Genomic DNA, 19122 nt, shown 5'->3' on the forward strand with positions numbered 1-19122 from the left:
GAAGCGTTTGATTGCTGTAATAGCCAGTAAAGGATTTTCTACTGATTATTGAGAAGGGTATGAATCATTTTGGACTGGACACTTTTTGCTCAAATGTAAATAAAAGCTGAGAAATGTATTTCCCACAATAATGCCTCTTGTACATCGTCTTATTATCTTTTGGGAGACACTTATGTCATTTCCCCTCAAAAAATTACTTGCTGGTTAAATAAAAGTAATTTTAAGTCAAAATTTGCCAGGGGTATGAAGAAGTGTGTGTGTGTGTGTGTGTGTGTGTGTGTGTGTGTGTGTGTGTGTGTGTGTGTGTGTGTGTGTGTGTGTGTGTGTGTGTGTGTGTGTGTACAGTGTGTGTGTGTGTGTGTGTGTACAGTGTGTGTGTGTGTGTGTGTGTGTGTGTGTGTGTGTGTGTGTGTGTGCACAGTGTGTGTGTGTGTGCACAGTGTGTGTGTGTGTGTGTGTGTGCACAGTGTGTGTGTGTGTGCACAGTGTGTGTGTGTGTGTGTGTGTGTGTGTGTGTGTGTGTGTGTGTGTGTGTGTGTGTGTGTGTGTGTGTGTGTGTGTGTGTGTGTGTGTGTACGTACGTACGTCCTTTTTTAAAAAATTAGCATATTGTGATAAAGTTCATTATTTTCTGTAATGTACTGATAAACATTAGACTTTCATATATTTCAGATTCATTACACACAACTGAAGTAGTTCAAGCCTTTTATTGTTTTAATATTGATGATTTTGGCATACAGCTCATGAAAACCCAAAATTCCAATCTAAAAAAATTAGCATATTTCGTCCGACCAATAAAAGAAAAGTGTTTTTAAAACAAAAAAAGTCAACCTTCAAATAATTATGTTGAGTTATGCACTCAATACTTGGTCGGGAATCCTTTTGCAGAAATGACTGCTTCAATGCGGCGTGGCATGGAGGCAATCAGCCTGTGGCACTGCTCAGGTGTTATGGAGGCCCAGGATGCTTCCATAGCGGCCTTAAGCTCATCCAGAGTGTTGGGTCTTGCGTCTCTCAACTTCCTCTTCACAATATCCCACAGATTCTCTATGGGGTTCAGGTCAGGAGAGTTGGCAGGCCAATTGAGCACAGTAATACCATGGTCAGTAAACCATTTACCAGTGGTTTTGGCACTGTGAGCAGGTGCCAGGTTGTGCTGAAAAATGAAATCTTCATCTCCATAAAGCTTTTCAGCAGATGGAAGCATGAAGTGCTCCAAAATCTCCTGATAGCTAGCTGCATTGATCCTGCCCTTGATAAAACACAGTGGACCAACACCAGCAGCTGACATGGCACCTCAGACCATCACTGACTGTGGGTACTTGACACTGGACTTCAGGCATTTTGGCATTTCCCTCTCCCCAGTCTTCCTCCAGACTCTGGCACCTTGATTTCCGAATGACATGTAAATGTTGCTTTCATCCAAAAAAAAAGTACTTTGGACCACTGAGCAACAGTCCAGTGCTGCTTCTCTGTAGCCCAGGTCAGGTGCTTCTGCTGCTGTTTCTGGTTCAAAAGTGGCTTGACCTGGGGAATGCGGCACCTGTAGCCCATTTCCTGCACACGCCTGTACACGGTGGCTCTGGATGTTTCTACTCCAGACTCAGTCCACTGCTTCCACAGGGCCCCCAAGGTCTGGAATCGGTCCTTCTCCACAATCTTCCTCAGGGTCCGGTCACCTCTTCTCGTTGTGCAGCGTTTTCTGCCACACTTTTTCCTTCCCACAGACTTCCCACTGAGGTGCCTTGATACAGCACTCTGGGAACAGCCTATTCATTCAGAAATTTCTTTCTATGTCTTACCCTCTTGCTTGAGGGTGTCAATGATGGCCTTCTGGACAGCAGTCAGGTCGGCAGTCTTACCCATGATTGCGGTTTTGAGTAATGAACCAGGCTGGGAGTTTTTAAAAGCCTCAGGAATCTTTTGCAGGTGTTTAGAGTTAATTAGTTGATTCAGATGATTAGGTTAATAGCTCGTTTGGAGAACCTTTTCATGATATGCTAATTTTTTGAGATAGGAATTTTGGGTTTTCATGAGCTGTATGCCAAAATCATCAACATTAAAACAATAAAAGGCTTGAACTACTTCAGTTGTGTGTAATGAATCTAAAATATATGAAAGTCTAATGTTTATCAGTACATTACAGAAAATAATGAACTTTATCACAATATGCTAATTTTTCTGAGAAGGCCCTGTATATATATTAATTATAGGAGACGGGCAGAGAGGGGACCGTAGTAATAGCAGTAGTAGTTGTCACTGACTGTCGTCGTCGCACAATATATGGTAGCAGAGCGTACAACCAGCCAACGCCACAACCTAGAAAATGTCAGACGTACGCTAGGGACCAACGCCTACAAACGCCTGGAATAGCAAGCAACTGCTGGAGGAGTCGGAGGAGTTTTATATAGACAGCCAAAGAGCAGCAACAATCTAATGCACTGACCAGCATGAGAGTCCTCAGGAAACAGCGTAAAATGCTGCCATGTAAAAAGAAGCACAAACATTACAAAAGAACATTTATGGCCAAAACATTTCCCACACTCAGTACACACATCGGGCTTCTCACCAGTGTGACATCTCATGTCTCATAAGGCTTCGTTTCTCTCCAAAACATTTCCCACACTCAGCACATGAATAGGGCTTCTCACCAGTGTGACATCTCTCATGTCTGACAAGGCTTACTTTCTGTCCAAAACATTTCCCACACTCAGCACATGAATAGGGCTTCTCACCAGTGTGAGATCTCTCATGTTTGACAAGGCTTACTTTATATGCAAAACATTTCCCACACTCTGCACATGAATAGGGCTTCTCACCAGTGTGAGTTCTCTCATGCGTGACAAGGTGTATTTTACGTCCAAAACATTTCCCACACTCAGCACATGAATAGGGCTTTACACCAGTGTGAGATCTCTCATGTTTGACAAGGTAGGATTTCAGTCCAAAACGTTTCCCACACTCAGCACATGAATAGAGCGTCTCACCAGTGTGAGATCTCTGATGCACACCAAGCTCTGATTTCTGTCCAAAACATTTCCCACACTCAGCACATGAATAGGGCTTCACACCAGTGTGAGATCTCTCATGTCTGACAAGGTCTGATTTCTGTCCAAAACATTTCCCACACTCAGCACATGAATAGAGCGTCTCACCAGTGTGAGATCTCTCATGTATGACAAAGTATGATTTCTGTCCAAAACATTTCCCACACTCAGCACATGAAAATGGCTTTTCACCGGTGTGAGATCTCTCATGTGTGACAAGGTTTCCTTTATGTCCAAAACATTTCCCACACTCAGCACATGAAAATGGCTTCTCACCAGTGTGAGATCTCTCATGGCTGACAAGGTTTCCTTTCCTTCCAAAACATTTCCCACACTCAGCACATGAAAAAGGCTTCTCATCAGTGTGAGATTTCTCGTGACTGACAAGATATGATTTCTGCTTAAAACACTTCCCACACTCAGCACATGAATAGGGCTTCTCTCCAGAGTGAGATCTCTCATGTCTGACAAGATATGATTTCCATACAAAACATTTCCCACATGTAGAACAGGAATGAGACCCTCCAGCAGGGGGAGCGCTGTGCTGGGTATGAGGCCCCTCAGGGTTAGACAGGTGAGGGGAGTCTGGGGGAATATTTGGGGTCACCAGGATATCTGCAGAAGACTCTTGTCCAGTGACATCATCATCCGTTGTACAGTCTGTGGATACAAAGAGACTAGTCTCTGAGAGGTTCCTGATGCCGGGACTCCGCGCTGCAAATAGAGAAACATCATCACTTCCTGTTAGAGAATTCTGAGGGGAGGAGCAATTTTCATTAGGGAGGGTCAGTGAGCTGCTGAGAATTCCAAAATGATGCAAAGATGATGCGGATTGGAAATGGGCCAGATGCAGTATCTGCATAACTCTACATATAATTATAATATAATTTGCACCATCTCAGAGATATGGGCATGTCACTGACCATCGCTAGTTATCAGCCTGACAGAGAACTGCAGAAGGTTGTGCTCATTACAGGCTGCAAATAACACGAGAATAACTTTGCGTGCAAATTTTCTGCATACAATTTGCATTATATTTGCATACAAGTACAGAGTTACCTACATCTCTTTGACCTCCCTACATATAAAGCATTGGCCATACATGGAAAGCAGGGAATTGTAGAGCTTGATCTTGATCAGAATGCACTAGTTCTTTCAGCACCGGGGACAGTGTAATCGCCATTATTTTTGTGAAGACCTTTAGATCTATAGATAATAGAGAAATAGGTCTGTAGCTTGAGCAGGAAGCAGAATCCTTCCCTTCCTTTATAATCACTGAGATATGGGAGGCTAGCGATTCATGTCCAAATTTACCACAAATCCACCCTCTATACATAAGGAAGTCAATGCCCTTCACCAAAAGGGTTCTAATATATCTCTGTATTTTCTATTATAGTCTAAAGAGAAGCCATCGGGTCCAGGAGCTTTCCTCCTTGACATTTGCCCCACAGCCTCAAATAATTCCTCAGCTGTAATTAATACTTCCATTCTACTAACCTCTAAAGGGCCAAGTCTCCTCATGCCTGAGGCTTCCTCCATTCCCTCCACCTCCCCCGCTTCCCATCCCCCACCTCCTGGGACATCTTCTTCTATTTTGCATAGTTTGCTAGAGTAGGAACCGAACATCCTAGTTAGTGACTCATTTCCATGATGTTTCTGACCATGTGTGTCGCAGAGAAAAGGAACATAGTTAGATGTCTGTTGCTGTTTCAGGGTTCTGGCCAACAGCCCCCCCCCCCCTCCTTATTGCCAAATTCATAAAAGCTCCTCTTACATCTGGTGGCAGCGTATTTTGCCTTTGTAAAAAGGATATTATTAAGTTTTTCCCTTTTCCTCGTAAGCTCTCCCAACATCTCCTTACTCAGTGTATTTTTATGTAAGAGCTCCAATTTCTCAATTTCTGTTACACAAGTCATTACCTCTCTTTCTCGCTCCTTCTTCAGCCTACTACCTTCTCTGATCAAAGTCCCTCTTATCACCGCTTTGTGAGCTTCCCAGACCAATAAGGAGGAGTATCCTCCTTATCATTCTCCTTAGAGTATACCTTCAATTCACTTGCTATCCTCCCTGCTATCTCTTCAGTTCTCAGGAGTGAGTGGTTCAGACTCCAACTCCATGGTCCATTCCTTATTATTTTCCGTCCTATATGTAACTTGATAGATGAATGATCCGAGATCAGGGCAGTTTCTATCTTAGTTTCATCTTCTTCCGAAAGTAAATTATGAGAAATCAAAAAATAATCTATGCGGGAGGAGGAGTTACGAGGGAAGGAATAGAACGTATAATCTCTCATTGAGGGATGTTGGATACGCCAAATATCGATTAGTTGTCGTTTTATGAGAGCACGTTTAACCCTTTGTATGGCTCCCTTTGTGAGAGCGGATCTCCCTGTAGAGGAATCCATAGAGGGATCCAATACTAAATTTACATCACCCACTATCACTATTGATCCCTCAGAGAACTCAACCAACCTATTCAAAATCTGCTCCAGAAACCCCGCCTGACCCGAGTTAGAGGCATAGACTACCCTCAGCGTCATCCTACGAGAATTAATAAGTCCCTTTACCAACAAATATCTTCCTTGTGTGTTTCCACTTACCTCCGCCTCTTCAAGCCTAACATTACTGGCCAGCACTATCGCTACCCCCCTACTCCTTGTGTATCTCCACTTACCTCCGCCTCTTCAAGCCTAACATTACTGGCCAGTACTATCGCTACCCCCCTACTCCTTGTGTGTCTCCACTTACCTCCGCCTCTCCAAGCCTAACATTACTGGCCAGTACTATCACTACCCCCCTACTCCTTGTGTGTCTCCACTTACCTCCGCCTCTCCAAGCCTAACATTACTGGCCAGTACTATCGCTACCCCCCTACTCCTTGTGTGTCTCCACTTACCTCCGCCTCTCCAAGCCTAACATTACTGGCCAGTACTATCACTACCCCCCTACTCCTTGTGTGTCTCCACTTACCTCCGCCTCTCCAAGCCTAACATTACTGGCCAGTACTATCGCTACCCCCCTACTCCTTGTGTGTCTCCACTTACCTCCGCCTCTTCAAGCCTAACATTACTGGCCAGTACTATCGCTACCCCCCTACTCCTTGTGTGTCTCCACTTACCTCCGCCTCTTCAAGCCTAACATTACTGGCCAGTACTATCACTACCCCCCTACTCCTTGCGTCTGGGGTATTGCTATAAAAGGCAGAAGGGAATTTCCTGATGGTAATCTTTGGCTGCTGGTCCCTCTGAAATGAGTCTCCTGGAGGAATGCTATCTGGATCTTATCTCTATATAAACACCGTAATAGTGTAGATCTTTTTCTGGGACATTAACACCATGGACATTAAAGGTGCGTACACACGCCGGACTGGAGGCAACGATGGGTCCGTCGTTACCTCCCGCTGGGTGGGCGTGCCAACGGCAGTCCGGCGTGTGTACGCACTGTCGGCGGACTGATACGGCTGTTTCAGAGTGATCCGCCCGGTGGATCGCTCAGAAACAGCCGTATCAGTCCGCCGACAGTGCGTACACACGTCGGACTGTCGTTGGCACGCCCACCCAGCGGGAGGTAATGAAGGACCCGTCGTTGCCTCCAGTCCGGCGTGTGTACGCACCTTAAGGGAAAATAAATTAACCTGGGACATTCTAATCTATACTTACTTTCCATTTTGATGCCATCTATTTATCCTTTCTAATTTTACAGGCATGAGAGAATCGTCCAAGAAAAATAAAATAAGAGAAAAGAATTAGAATAAGAAACATGAAAAGGCAGAATGACCCATCCTATATGTTGTAGTGGATGTCGGCCACTTACCCCTATACTGGGATATTGGAGCATGCATCTCCTGTGCAGAGGGTCTATACCTCTCCAACTGAGGGCTTTCTGCCCCACTGGAGGTTGAGATTAAGTCATCATAATGGAGTCTGCTCCGCACCCGCTCACGGGACAGGTCCTCTCTATCCTTCCTCTCCATCTTTCCTCTCTCTCCACTGCCTCCCCCCACAGATTATCCCTCCTTGAAGAAAAAAAAAGACAATCCTTTCTAGAAGTCTCTCCTTTACTTCTTCCTGGGCCTCTAAATTACCTCCATCAGGTCCAGGGAAATGGGCCAGGCGTTTCCTCTTACAATAACACAGCAGGCACAGATATAATACCGTTTTATTCACATCAAAGCCTTTAAGGCAAATTATTTATTTCCTCAGTTGCTATCCCCCTATACTCACACCCTTATTATCTAACTTACCAGCAATTCCCACCCCTCCCTCCTGATCTCGGGGCAGTGATCTGCCCTCATTGTAATCCCTCACTTACCCTCCTATTCCCCTGCATTCACAAACTTACTATTTACATGCTAATCTCCCCAGGTGGCAATGAAGCGCCCCACACCCACCCGCCTCCCCCCATGTCCCCCTCGTGGGTCTCTTTTCCTTTGGTTTGTAGGTCGAGGGAGCAGCTAAGTGCACCCCCGAGTCATGACTAGACTCCCTCCCTCCTCTACCCCCCTCACCCCCGAGTGTACATCTATTCTGCAAATCACCGGGCACTTCCTATCTCACATTTTTGCGTCTTTCTCCACGTGAAAACCATCAACATAGATTTAACCCTTTACATTTCCCCTTTTTCCCCCTCTTTACATCTCTTCCAATACTTCCAATCTCTGGTGAGTATAACAGATGAATATTGCAATCAGTGCCGTGCTATTTAAACCCTTAGAATTTTTTATTCCAACAACCTTTATTTTCCGTTCTTTGCTCGGGCACCGGGGTGGGGGGCGCCAATCGCCCGCCCCCGATGCCCGGCCAAACCATCCCTCTCCCCCTGAGGAGTCAGGCAGTGGGTGCAGGGCACTAAAGCAAGCCTGACATACTGAGGTGATGGGAGGAGTCGGGCAGTGGGTGCAGGGCACTAAAGCAAGCCTGACATACTGAGGTGAGGGGATGAGTCAGGCAGTGGGTGCAGGGCACTAAAGCAAGCCTGTCATACTGAGGTGATGGGAGGAGTCAGGCAGTGAGTGCAGGGCATTAAAGCAAGCCTGACATACTGAGGTGATGGGAGGAGTCAGGCAGTGGGTGCAGGGCACTAAAGCAAGCCTGACATACTGAGGTGATGGGAGGAGTCAGGCAGTGGGTGCAGGGTAGTAAAGCAAGCATGACATACTGAGGTGATGGGAGGAGTCAGGCAGTGGGTGCAGGGCACTAGAGCAAGCCTGACATACTGAGGTGATGGGAGGAGTCAGTCAGTGAGTGCAGGGCACTAAAGCAAGCCTGACATACTGAGGTGATGGGAAGAGTCAGGCAGTGGGTACAGGGTAGTAAAGCAAGCCTGACATACTGAGGTGATGGGAGGAGTCAGGCAGTGGGTGCAGGGTAGTAAAGCAAGCCTGACATACCGAGGTGATGGGAGGAGTCAGGCAGTGGGTGCAGGGCACTAAAGCAATCCTGACATACCGAGGTGATGGGAGGAGTCAGGCAGTGGGTACAGGGTAGTAAAGCAAGCCTGACATACTGAGGTGATGGGAGGAGTCAGGCAGTGGGTGCAGGGTAGTAAAGCAAGCCTGACATACTGAGGTGATGGGAGGAGTCAGGCAGTGGGTGCAAGGCACTAAAGCAAGCCAGACATACTGAGGTGATGGGAGGAGTCAGGCAGTGGGGGCAGGGTAGTAAAGCAAGCCCGACATACCTAGGTGATGGGAGAAGTCAGGCAGTGGGTGCAGGGCACTAAAGCAAGCCTGACATACTGAGGTGATGGGAGGAGACAGGCAGTGGGTGCAGGGCACTAAAGCAATCCTGACATACCGAGGTGATGGGAGGAGTCAGGCAGTGGGTACAGGGTAGTAAAGCAAGCCTGACATACTGAGGTGATGGGAGGAGTCAGGCAGTGGGTGCAGGGTAGTAAAGCAAGCCTGACATACTGAGGTGATGGGAGGAGTCAGGCAGTGGGTGCAAGGCACTAAAGCAAGCCAGACATACTGAGGTGATGGGAGGAGTCAGGCAGTGGGGGCAGGGTAGTAAAGCAAGCCCGACATACCTAGGTGATGGGAGAAGTCAGGCAGTGGGTGCAGGGCACTAAAGCAAGCCTGACATACTGAGGTGATGGGAGGAGTCAGGCAGTGGGTGCAGGGCACTAAAGCAAGCCTGACATACTGAGGTGATAGGAAGAGTCAGGCAGTGGGTGCAGGGTAGTAAAGCAAGCCTGACATACTGAGGTGATGGGAGGAGTCAGGCAGTGGGTGCAGGGCACTAGAGCAAGCCTGCTATACCTAGGTGATGGGAGGAGTCAGGCAGTGGGGGCAGGGTAGTAAAGCAAGCCTGACATACTGAGGTGATGAGAGGAGTCAGGCAGTGGGTGCAGGGCACTAAAGCAAGCCTGACATACCAGGGTGATGGGAGGAGCCAGGCAGTGGGTGCAGGGCACTAAAGCAAGCCTGATTTACTAAGGTGATGGGAGGAGTCAGGCAGTGGGTGCAGGGCACTAAAGGAAGCCTGACATACCAAGGTGATGGGAGGAGTCAGGCAGTGGGTGCAGGGTAGTAAAGCAAGCCTGACATACTGAGGTGATGGGAGGAGTCAGGCAGTGGGTGCAGGGCACTAAAGCAAGCCTGACATACTGAGGTGATGGGAGGAGTCAGGCAGTGGGTGAAGGGCACTAAAGCAAGCCTGTCATACTGAGGTGATGGGAGGAGTCAGGCAGTGGGTGTAGGGCACTAAAGGAAGCCTGACATACCAAGGTGATGGGAGGAGTCAGGCAGTGGGAGCAGGGCACTAAAGCAAGCCTGTCATACTGAGGTGATGGGAGGAGTCAGGCAGTGGGTGCAGGGTAGTAAAGCAAGCCTGGCATACAGAGGTGATGGGAGGAGTCAGGCAGTGGGTGTTGGGCACTAAAGCAAGCCTGACATACTGAGGTGATGGGAGGAGTCAGGCAGTGGGTGCAGTGTAGTAAAGCAAGCCTGACATACTGAGGTGATGGGAGGAGTCAGGAAGTGGGTGCACCGCACTAAAGCAAGCCAGACATACTGAGGTGATGGGAGGAGTCAGGCAGTGGGTGAAGGGCACTAAAGCAAGCCTGTCATACTGAGGTGATGGGAGGAGTCAGGCAGTAGGGCACTAAAGCAAGCCTGACTTACTAAGGTGATGGGAGGAGTCAGGCAGTGGGTGCAGGGCACTAAAGGAAGCCTGACATACCAAGGTGATGGAGGAGTCAGGCAGTGGGAGCAGGGCACTAAAGCAAGCCTGTCATAGTGAGGTGATGGGAGGAGTCAGGCAGTGGGTGCAGGGTAGTAAAGCAAGCCTGACATACTGAGGTGATGGGAGGAGTCAGGCAGTGGGTGCAGGGTAGTAAAGCAAGCCTGACATACTGAGGTGATGAGAAGAGTCAGGCAGTGGGTGCAGGGTAGTAAAGCAAGCCTGTCAGCCATTTCACACTGGTGGCCGCTTCTTCCGAGGCTACATTGCTTTATAGCCATACTTGTGGGTGTGTAAACCCAGCGCTGCATACTCACATACAGATGATGTCACCATACTCCGCCTCTGGGTGTAAGGCTGTGCGCCTCAGTTGTGTCAGACACAGGAAGAGCTGAGACGCAGGCAATTCCCCATAGATCTAAGCAACCAGAGATCACACTAAGGTGGCTGAACAATGACATAAGGGCATCAGCGCTGGAAGTAAATTAGCAGAAATGTAACACTATTAGGTAATCAGTGCTGCTGACACCAGCAAGCGGCCCCTGCTAAAGTGTCAGAGGAAAGGAGGGCAGCCCAGTGTGAGAGAATAAAGAGACCTTTCCCTTACCCAGAGTGTCTGTACTGCTATTGTTAGTAAGCTGTCACCCAATACTGTCATGAATGATAGTTATAGATGGCAAAATCTAACATGAGCACATAGCATAACCCCCAATATGGCCAGTCTGTGAGCAGTGACATAACAGCAATACAGATCCACATTTATTCTATATACACTGCTGATTACTCACCTGTTCTGCCCTCTGTAACATTGTCCTCTTCTTTACTTGTCCCCATCATGTCACCCTCCTCCATAGACTGCTGATCACTCCTCACATACGTCTCCTCTTCTTCCTCTTTACTTGTCCTCATCATGTCACCCTCCTCCATAGACTGCTGATCACTCCTCACATACGTCTCTTCTTCTTCCTCTTTACTTGTCCTCATCATGTCTCCCTCCTCCACAGAATGCTGATCACTCCTCACATACGTCTCTTCTTCTTCCTCTTTACATGTCCTCATCATGTCACCCTCCTCCATAGACTGCTGATCACTCCTCACATACGTCTCCTCTTCTTCCTCTTTACTTGTCCTCATCATGTCACCCTTCTCCATAGACTGCTGATCACTCCTCACATACGTCTCCTCTTCTTCCTCTTTACATGTCCTCATCATGTCTCCCTCCTCCACAGAATGCTGATCACTCCTCACATACGTCTCTTCTTCTTCCTCTTTACTTGTCCTCATCATGTCACCCTCCTCCATAGACTGCTGATCACTCCTCACATACGTCTCCTCTTCTTCCTCTTTACTTGTCCTCATCATGTCACCCTTCTCCATAGACTGCTGATCACTCCTCACATACGTCTCCTCTTCTTCCTCTTTACATGTCCTCATCATGTCACCCTCCTCCATAGACTGCTGATCACTCCTCACATATGTCTCTTCTTCTTCCTCTTTACTTGTCCTCATCATGTCACCCTCCTCTATAGACTGCTGATCACTCCTCACATATGTCTCTTCTTCCTCTTTACTTGTCCTCATCATGTCACCATCCTCCATAGACTGCTGATCACTCCTCACATACGTCTCTTCTTCCTCTTTACTTGTCCTCATCATGTCACCCTCCTCCATAGACTGCTGATCACTCCTCACATATGTCTCTTCTTCCTCCTCTTTACTTGTCCTCATCATGTCACCCTCCTCCATAGACTGCTGATCACTCCTCACATACGTCTCTTCTTCCTCTTTACTTGTCCTCATCATGTCACCCTCCTCCATAGACTGCTGATCACTCCTCACATACGTCTCTTCTTCCTCTTTACTTGTCCTCATCATGTCACCATCCTCCATAGACTGTTGATCACTCCTCACATACGTCTCTTCTTCCTCTTTACTTGTCCTCATCATGTCACCCTCCTCCATAGACTGCTGATCACTCCTCACATATGTCTCTTCTTCCTCCTCTTTACTTGTCCTCATCATGTCACCCTCCTCCATAGACTGCTGATCACTCCTCACATACGTCTCTTCTTCTTCCTCTTTACTTGTCCTCATCATGTCACCCTCCTCCATAGACTGCTGATCACTCCTCACATACGTCTCTTCTTCTTCCTCTTTACTTGTCCTCATCATGTCCCCCTCCTCCACAGACTGCTGATCACTCCTCACATACGTCTCCTCTTCTTCCTCTTTAATTGTCCTCATCATGTCACCCTCCTCCATACACTGCTGATCACTCCTCACATACGTCTCCTCTTCTTCCTCTTTACATGTCCTCATCATGTCACCCTCCTCCACAGACTGCTGATCACTCCTCACATATGTCTCTTCTTCTTCCTCTTTACTTGTCCTCATCATGTCACCCTCCTCCATAGACTGCTGATCACTCCTCACATACGTCTCTTCTTCTTCCTCTTTACATGTCCTCATCATGTCACCCTCCTCCATACACTGCTGATCACTCCTCACATATGTCTCTTCTTCTTCCTCTTTACTTGTCCTCATCATGTCACCCTCCTCCATAGACTGCTGATCACTCCTCACATACGTCTCTTCTTCTTCCTCTTTACATGTCCTCATCATGTCACCCTCCTCCATAGACTGCTGATCACTCCTCACATATGTCTCTTCTTCTTCCTCTTTACTTGTCCTCATCATGTCACCCTCCTCCATAGACTGCTGATCACTCCTCACATATGTCTCTTCTTCTTCCTCTTTACATGTCCTCATCATGTCACCCTCCACCATAGACTGCTGATCACTCCTCACATACGTCTCTTCTTCTTCCTCTTTACTTGTCCTCATCATGTCACCCTCCTCCATAGACTGCTGATCACTCCTCACATACGTCTCTTCTTCTTCCTCTTTACATGTCCTCATCATGTCACCCTCCTCCATAGACTGCTGATCACTCCTCACATATGCCTCTTCTTCTTCCTCTTTACTTGTCCTCATCATGTCACCCTCCTCCATAGACTGCTGATCACTCCTCACATACGTCTCTTCTTCTTCCTCTTTACTTGTCCTCATCATGTCACCCTCCTCCATAGACCACTTATAGCCCCGCATATATGTCTCATCTTCTTCACCTTCCTTGTTATTTGTCCTCATTAAGTCACCCTCCTGTGTAGACTGCTGATCATTCCTCACACACATCTTTTTTTCTTCCTCTTTAATCACATCATTTCCTAGTATAAGTTCTCCATCCTAAGTGCACAAAGTGAGAGATAATGTACAGTGTAAAACACAGATAACAGCATACTCAGGAGAAAAGAATGTGTCATGGTTTGGAGTCTCTGGGGACCCTCAGCCCCACCTACCTGATAATGGTGGGGGATGGTGTGATCTTCCTGTAGACACTGCAGGGAATAAAGATGACCTGTACATCTCTCTGGTGGGTCTCTGTTACTGGATACATCTGTAGGAAACACACACACTGACTGAATACATTGTCTCTAAGTGTTTATTAGATGATGGGGGGGGGGGATCTTGGTCTGCACTCTTCTTTACAAAACATGAAAGTCTCCTCTTACCGGTTGATGTGAAGGGAGGTATATTCTCCATCATGGTGTCCTTGTAGAGGTCCTGGTGTCCTATATTCTGGCACCCCTCCATGGAGGAACAGACAGCGACATCCTGACACCTTTCAGGAACCTGACACATACAATAATACAGTCACCACCCAGACACACCCCTTGCTGTTACTGCATAATATCCCATAATTCCCAGCACCACTCACCTCTCCTATCAGCAGCTCCATCATCTTCCTGGTGATTTCCAGAATCTTCTCCTTATTGTGTCTCCCAGAGTGAGGTGGGGGCACAGTGATGGTCACATGATCACCAGACTTTACTGGAGGAAAACTCTGTATAGGAAGACCAACAATAATGTCACATGATCTCCCAGAATCCTCCTCACCTCCCCAGTCAGCTGTGTAAGGGCCGGGAAAAGGTTACCCAGCACTAGAGGTGGAGCGTTCAAAGTGCCCCCCTCCGGTTGTGTAGCCCCCCCTCCCCCCAGTGTAGGTAGCAGATGGAGCCCCAGTATTACAGGAAAACTCATTTATAAAAATATTTAAATCAAACCTCTGAGGGATGTTCATAAATGATTTCTCCTTTGTGGGTGGGGAGTGGCAGCATTACAGTTACTTAGATGAAGACAGCAGCGCTAAACCTGCACATTAATCAAAAAATCCAATTTAGTGGCCATGCTGTGGGTTTTCAGCAGTACCGATATATAAGGCAGCATGGTGGCGTAGTGGTTAGCGGTCTCGCCTTGCATCACTGAGTCCTCAATCCCAGCCAAGGCACTATCTGCATGGAGTTTGTATGTTCTCCCCATGTCTGTGTGGGTTTCCTCCATGCACTCCGGTTTCCTCCCACACACCAAAAACAACAATTTAACTGTCTCCCCCCCTAAATTGCCCCCAGACTATGATACATACATAGACTACAGACATACAGTGGTTTGCAAAAGTATTCGGCCCCCTTGAAGTATTCCACATTTTGTCATATTACTGCCACAAACATGAATCAATTTTATTGGAATTCCACGTGAAAGACCAATACAAAGTGGTGTACACGTGAGAAGTGGAACGAAAATCATACATGATTCCAAACATTTTTTACAAATCAATAACTGCAAAGTGGGGTGTGCGTAATGATTCAGCCCCCTGAGTCAATACTTTGTAGAACCACCTTTTGCTGCAATTACAGCTGCCAGTCTTTTAGGGTATGTCTCTACCAGCTTTGCAAATCTAGAGACTGAAATCCATAGCAATTCTTCTTTGCAAAACAGCTCCAGCTCAGTCAGATTAGATGGACAGCGTTTGTGAACAGCAGTTTTTCAGATCTTGCCACAGATTCTCGATTGGATTTAGATCTGGACTTTGACTGGGCCATTCTAACACATAGATATGTTTTGTTTTAAACCATTCCATTGTTGCCCTGGCTTTATGTTTAGGGTCATTGTCCTGCTGGAAGGTGAACCTCCGCCCCAGTCTCAAGTCTTTTGCAGTCTCCAAGACCAAGTACGATGGCGGCGCGCACAGACGCAGCGGCTTCATGCTACCCACTTTGGTGCTCTCTTCTATTAATTTTTTTCCTACTGACCTTCACCGCCTCACAAGCAAAGGCAAGCATCCACTACAATCGCCAGGAGCTTCTACAGATCGGATCAAGCAGCACAGGAGATTACTTTAACATGGAATCAATACCGCAGGAGATTCTTAGATCACCAGGACTTTCATTAACCACTGCTATCCTCGGAAATAGACGGGGCAGAAAGCGAAGCAAGAGGAAACAAAAGAGAGGTAAGCGATCAGGACTGCTAACTAGACTGAGAGCTACTCCACATAAAACCCCTCTTCCTAGCGCACTGCTTGCAAATGTGAGATCCCTCGCAAATAAAATGGATGAGCTCCGACTGGATATCTCCACGTATAAAACTATGAGAGACTGTTGCCTTTTGATTTTTTCGGAGACATGGCTGGACCCCTCCATACCAGACACTGCAGTTGAGCTTGCAGGTCACACGCTTCACCGTGCTGATCGAACGCATGATTCTGGCAAGAAAAAAGGTGGAGGACTATGTGTTTATATCAATAATGCTTGGTGCACTAACGTAACCATAATCAACAAGTCTTGTTCACCTGATGTGGAATATCTAATGCTGAGATGTCGACCGTTTTACCTACCCAGGGAACATACAGTTATTATAATTATGGCAGTATACATTCCACCTCATGCCAATACTAAGTCAGCAAATGAACAACTCTTTGATGTCATTAGTAAGCAACAGAACTTACACCCTGATGCAATTTTCATCATTGCTGGAGATTTTAACCAAGCAAATCTTAAGAAGGTATTTCCCAGATTTTATCAGCATGTGGACTGTAAAACCAGAGGAGAAAACACCTTGGATCATGTCTATACAAATATAAAAAGTGCCTATAAGATCACCCCACGCCCCCCACTGGGACAGTCTGACCATCTATCTTTGTTTCTTATTCCCGCATACAAATCCATTATCAACACTGCTAAACCAATTAGCAAGTCTGTTAAAGTCTGGCCTGAGACTGCCATCTCTCAGCTCCAAGATTGCTTTGAAAATACGGATTGGGATATTTTCTTTCATGAAACAGACCTGGAGACGAGTACTTCCTCTGTATTGTCATATGTTAATTTCTGTGTGGACACCATCACTGTCAACAAAAGAATTACGGTTTACCCAAATCATAAACCATGGATTACAAAAGAACTCAAGGGACTTCTAAAGAATAGAAACAAGGCTTTTAAAATACAGGACAAAGACGCATATTCTTCAGCCAGAGCAAGTCTGAAAAAAGGCATACGAAATGCAAAACTTAAATACAAACAAAGGATTGAGGAAAACTTTGAAAATGACTCAAACCCAAGGAGGATGTGGCAAAGCATTCAACTATTCACAGATTACAAAAAGAAGAATAGCACTCAATATACACTGGACAATAACATCCCCAGCCTAGCAGAGGAACTTAACAACTTCTTTGCTAGATTTGAAAAAGACAACAATCGGCCTCCAGTCAACTTTGGGCCCACTACAGACTCACAGCCATTAATCCTTCACATACATGAAGTGCAGCAAGCACTCACAAATATCAACACCAGGAAAGCTGCAGGTCCTGATGGTGTGCAAGGACGTGTGCTCCAGGCCTGTGCTGGTCAACTAGCGAAAGTTTTTACACAAATATTCAACCTCTCTCTGTTCTTGGGTGTAGTCCCATCATGCCTTAAATCTACAACCATTGTGCAAGTCCCAAAAAATCCTAGGATAACCTGTCTTAATGATTATCGACCAGTTGGTCTAACCCCTGTCATCGCCAAGTGCTTTGAACGACTGGTAGCCACACACATCAAGGCCTCCATCCCAGCAAATCTAGATCAACATCAGTTTGCTTACCGAACAAATAGATCGACTGAGGATGCCATCTGTGTAGCTCTCCATGCTGCCCTCTCACACCTGGAAAAGCCCAACTCCTATGTTAGGATGCTCTTTGTTGACTACAGCTCAGCATTTAACACCATTGTACCTAGCCAGCTGACCAACAAACTCCATGCACTAGGTCTTGCTCCCTCCATATGTACTTGGTTATTGGACTTCCTCACTAATCGCCCTCAAACTGTCAGACTAGGAAAACAGACATCCTCCACCCTTACCCTGAGCACTGGCGTGCCACAGGGCTGTGTATTAAGCCCTCTCCTCTATGCACTTTTCACCCATGACTGCCAGCCTATCCATACCTCAAACGTAATTGTTAAGTTTGCAGATGATACGACTGTCATTGGGCTTATATCAGACAATGAGGAAGCTGCATACAGAGAAGAAGTTAGGAACCTGACTGCATGGTGCGACATTAACAACCTGTTATTAAATACAAAGAAGACCAAAGAAATTATTCTGGACTTTAGGACCACCAAAAAGACCACTCACCTACCGCTAATGATCAATGCAGAGGCTGTGGAGAGAGTTTCCAGCTTCAAATTTTTGGGAGTCACCATCGCAGAGAACCTGTCCTGGGCTGACAATGTTTTAGCTCTAACTGGCAAAGCACAACAACGCCTCTACTTTCTGAGAAAACTAAGGAGCGCTAACCTCCCACAGAAGCTGCTGGTTAATTTCTACAGATGCACTATAGAAAGCGTTCTGACCAATTGCATGACGGCCTGGTACAACAGCTGCACGAAGGCTACCAGAGATGCCCTGCAGCGAGTTGTTAAAACAGCAGAAGCCATTATTGGCACTGAACTACCATCACTGGAACTTTTGTATAATACTCGCAGCGTGAGAAGGGCCAAAAACATTATCAAGGACAACACTCACCCTGGAAATGCCTTGTTTGAGCTCCTTCCATCAGGTAAACGTTTTAGATCAACCCGCACACACACAAACAGACTGAAAGACAGCTTTTTCCCATCTGCCATAAACTTGATGAACTCTGAATCCTCTCTGAAATAATTAACACTGTGTACAAATTGTTTAAACATCTGTAATACCTGGCATACTTGTATAATTTCTTTTCTTCCTTGTTACTATCACTATGTTCCCTATATGCACCGCGGGGTTGTCATGAAAAGTAATTTCGTTGTGTTACACAATGACAATAAAGTGAATTGAATTGAATTGAAGAGGTTTTCTTCCAAGTTTGCCCTGTATTTAGCTCCATCCATCTTCCCATCAACTCTGACCAGCTTCCCTGTTCCTGCTGAAGAGATGCACCCCCCGAGCATGATGTTGCCACCACCATATTTGACAGTTGGGATGGTGCGTTCAGAGTGATGTGCAGTGTTAGTTTTCTGCCACACACAGCGTTTTGCATTTTGGCCAAAAAGTTCCATTTTGGTCTCCTCTGACCAGAGCACCTTCTTCCACATGGTTGCTGTGTCCCCCACATGGCTTGTGGCAAACTGCAAACGGGACTTCTTATGCTTTTCTGGTAACAATGGCTTTCTTCTTGCCACTCTTCCATAAAGGCCAACTTTGTGCAGTGCACGACTAATAGTTGTGCTATGGACAGATTCCCCCACCTGAGCTGTAGATCTCTGCAGCTCGTCCAGAGTCACCATGGGCCTCTTGACTGCATTTCTGATCAGCGCTCTCCTTGTTCGGCCTGTGAGTTTAGGTGGATGGCCTTGTCTTGGTAGGTTTACAATTGTGCCATACTCCTTCCATTTATGAATGATCGCTTTAACAGTGCTCTGTGGGATGTTCAAGGCTTTGGAAATCTTTTTGTAGCCTAAGCCTGCTTTAAAATTCTCAATAACTTGATCCCTGACCTGTCTGGTGTGTTCTTTGGACTTCATGGTGTTGTTGCTCCCA

The 19122-nt window shown here is 46.5% G+C and overlaps 1 protein-coding gene across 1 annotated transcript in view; it reads right to left on the reverse strand.

Annotated features, from left to right (window-relative positions):
- Positions 1-2186: 2186 nt before the first annotated feature.
- The window catches only part of LOC137535557 (zinc finger protein 585A-like), a 166912-nt gene continuing 149976 nt past the window's right edge, over positions 2187-19122 (reverse strand). Inside the window, exon 4 of the mRNA XM_068257388.1 lies at positions 2187-3509. Within this exon, the coding sequence (XP_068113489.1) occupies positions 2566-3509 (944 nt within the window). The 3' untranslated portion in view covers positions 2187-2565. The remainder of the gene's footprint in view (positions 3510-19122) is intronic.

Source organism: Hyperolius riggenbachi, chromosome 10, assembly GCF_040937935.1.
Source record: "Hyperolius riggenbachi isolate aHypRig1 chromosome 10, aHypRig1.pri, whole genome shotgun sequence".
In the NCBI taxonomy this organism is placed as follows: Eukaryota; Metazoa; Chordata; class Amphibia; order Anura; family Hyperoliidae; genus Hyperolius; species Hyperolius riggenbachi.